Here is a 3,172-nt window from a genome sequence, read left to right as displayed (position 1 = left end):
TAGCGCGATTCTGTAATTCGTTATTCAGTCGTTACGTGGTCATAACGACAGTTTTTGTTTCGTTATATAACGAGATATCATTATAACGATAAACGTGATTCTGTAAACTAATGTTAACAATTTTCGTCGCTATTGATTCCGAAAAACGTCGGTAAGTTTTCGTTATGCAACGTTATCATAGCGAGAAGTCCATTACCCCTCGCTATTGTATAACGACAATTGTCATAAGTAATTAGAAACGTTTAGATATTATATAATATTGTATTATATAATGCATGTGCATAAAAGTATTCATACAATCACTACTTGAACTTATTGATAATTGTACCATCTAAAACAATCAAGGTAAATAAAAGTTTCTAATAATAAAAAGTGTGTATTATAATTGATTTTATAAATATGTGTCCACATCTCAATATCATATTACGATAATAATATCATATTTGTCAAATGATTTAATTATTATTTTTACATGCGTTAATTATTAAATATTTGTTTCAATTAAACACACCTTAAACTGAAGTATTTTCTGTGGCATAATTAAAACAAACAATATTTAATAATTAACGCATGTAAAAATAACAATTAAATGATATGACAAATGATATTATCACATTATGAGCTGATATTAAGATGTGAGTCACCAACTCTATGAAACCAAACTATTATAAACTTTTACACACCACACGCATTATACATATATACTTAAATTAAAACTAATTTGTAGTGAATATGGCTCTTGAGTATTTAGTATGGGAATTGGCGTTTTTGATGGAAAGAGTACGTCGGATAGAAAGACGTGTAGAGAGAAGACGGCTTCGAGATGCTCAAAATCCTTTTCATCTCCCACGAGATGAATTTATTGTCTATTTTCGTCTTACTCCAGAAATAATAATTCACATTACAAATGATATACGAGCCGATATACGAAATAAACGAATTAGTGGCTTAGAGCCAGAAATAAAGGTAATAAAAAAAATATTGTAATCAACTTTATAATGTTGAATTTGATTAATATTTTTTACATAAAAGAGTATATAAATAGTTTCATTTTAAAATCACATTATTTAATACAAATTTTGAAATTTTTGGCAAGATTTCAGCAATATATCTTTATTATAGATTAATTTTTTTATGCATATTTAAAATAAAAGTCAAAAATATTCACTAAAAGAATATACTAAAACAAAATATTTACGAAGTATTAGAATGTAATTCCTTCGAATTAAAATTTATTAAGATGAAATGGTTATTATAGGTATTGATTACCATACAATTTTATGCTCAAGGTAGCTATCAAAGAAGTGTTGGCAATCAGTTTCAATTTAATGTTAGTCAGACAACAACAAGTCGTTGTCTACATCTCGTGACTGATGCGATTAATCAGCGCTTATTGCGTAGATGGGTAAAATTCCCAATGACTGAAGAAGAACGACAGCAAGCACGTGAAAAGTTCTCAATTGCTGCACAATCATTTGAGGGAGCCATAGGTGCTATAGATTGCACTTTTGTAAATATTATAGCACCTCATGAACATGAAGAAGCCTTTATTAATCACCATGGTAATCATTCCCTAAACGTGCAAGCTGTAAGTATAAAATAGTTAACATAAGTATATATAATTACAGTTTTTTTGTCATAAATTGTTTGGTTGAATGAAACATCATGTACTTTTATGCTTTCAGATTGTTGATCCAGATATGAAAATATTAAATATTAATCCGAGATATCCAGGTGCACGAAACGATGCGTACATTTGGAGCGTTTCTCCAATTCGTCGTGCCATGGAATTTCATTATAACAGAGGAGAACGGAGAACTTGGCTGATCGGTGGGTTTTGATAAATGAAAACATTTGCACTTTGAAGTAGTTTGCCACATAAACTAAAATATTTTACATTAGGTGATGCTGGTTATCCACTGGAACCATGGCTTATGACACCTTTGGCCGATTTTCCTGAAAACACCCGTCAGTTTCAATATACGCAGCAGCATTGCAAGGCAAGAAATGTTGTTGAACGTTTCTTTGGTGTTTTAAAAGCTGTATGGAGATGTCTTTCTTATCAGCGTGTATTAATGTATGAACCAGCATTTGCGGCTAAAATAGTTAATGCATGTGCAGTACTTCATAATATGAGAATTCAACATCGTTTACCTTTTGAAGATTTTCAAGAACCGATAGCTGTCAACCAACAAAATGAGAATGCTGGTCGTCAAAACGGAAATGGTGGATACTTTATAAATGTTGAGGAAGATTTAGCTCAAAGAGGGCCACGTGTTGTGGCTCAAAGAATTCAACAACAAATTATGCGGGAAAGATTTCCCAATTTTCGTGATGCAGAAGAACGCGTTCAAGATGAATAAAAGTAATTAATATATTATAAGTATGCATATGTATATATATGTATGCTGGGTGTATATGCGCATGCACGCATTTGTTTAGATGATGATAGGATGGTACAATGTTTTCCTTGTAATATTTTCAAAATTTTTTTATTTTTCTTGTCAAAATGATATGGTTCAAGTATGTATGACTTAAACAAAATAAATCAAAAATATATTTAAATATAAGATTCAAGTTTTTTATTTCGTATTCATATTCATACAAAAATAAACATTTTACATTGCATAAATATTTTTTAAATTATATCTTCAATGTAAGCAACATTAATATTAATATTTTACTGCAGTAAAATGCAAATAAAATATCGGACAATACTGCAAAAATTATTTTATTAAACGAATAAATAATTTGAAAGTCTGTGAATAATATAATATAGATAATGCTATAAAACTAAGAAAAGAAGGAAATACCTATGAATATAACAAATATATTGCTAGCAATACTATACGAAAAAAAAACTTTACTTCCAATTAAAAAAAAATACTGAAAAATAAAAAATACTGTTAAAATATTTTTATTTTAAAATGAAAAATACTGTAGGTATTACTATAGCACTATAACACAGCTCTTTGGTTGATTTTATATAATAAACAAAAACTTAATATCACATAATACTTCGCTTATTGCCGTTTTAAAATTTGAATACAGTCTTTTATGATTACAGTTAGATCCAGATAAGTTTGCATACGAGCTTTTTCATTTTCTATCAAAGCATGCAATATTTTATTTCGTTCTTGATCATTGTGGGCTATTTTTTCCATTGCTTTGG

General features: G+C 28.9%; 1 protein-coding gene across 1 annotated transcript; it reads left to right on the top strand.

Annotated features, from left to right (window-relative positions):
* Positions 1–732: 732 nt before the first annotated feature.
* LOC105252788 (putative nuclease HARBI1) lies at positions 733–2,363 on the top strand. Its single transcript, XM_020028009.1, has 4 exons — positions 733–966; positions 1,259–1,588; positions 1,686–1,830; positions 1,903–2,363. Exons 1-4 carry the CDS (start codon positions 733–735, stop codon positions 2,361–2,363), a joined length of 1,170 nt encoding a protein of 389 aa, XP_019883568.1.
* The last annotated feature ends 809 nt before the right edge of the window (positions 2,364–3,172 follow it).

The sequence above is a fragment of the Camponotus floridanus genome, unplaced genomic scaffold, assembly GCF_003227725.1.
Source record: "Camponotus floridanus strain SB8 unplaced genomic scaffold, Cflo_v7.5 scaffold176, whole genome shotgun sequence".
Classification (NCBI taxonomy): Eukaryota; Metazoa; Arthropoda; class Insecta; order Hymenoptera; family Formicidae; genus Camponotus; species Camponotus floridanus.
Note: the sequence above shows the minus strand (reverse complement) of the source record. Positions and strands in the feature narration are given on the sequence as shown.

What these genes read in the sequence shown, in the direction of transcription:
- LOC105252788 (XM_020028009.1), top strand. Translation starts at nt 733, where the DNA reads ATGGCTCTTGAGTATTTAGTATGGGAATTGGCGTTTTTGATGGAAAGA. An exon ending in GCTTAGAGCCAGAAATAAAG is followed by an intron (nt 967 to 1,258) that starts GTAATAAAAAAA and finishes TGGTTATTATAG; the next exon opens with GTATTGATTACCATACAATT. An exon ending in ACGGAGAACTTGGCTGATCG is followed by an intron (nt 1,831 to 1,902) that starts GTGGGTTTTGAT and finishes ATTTTACATTAG; the next exon opens with GTGATGCTGGTTATCCACTG.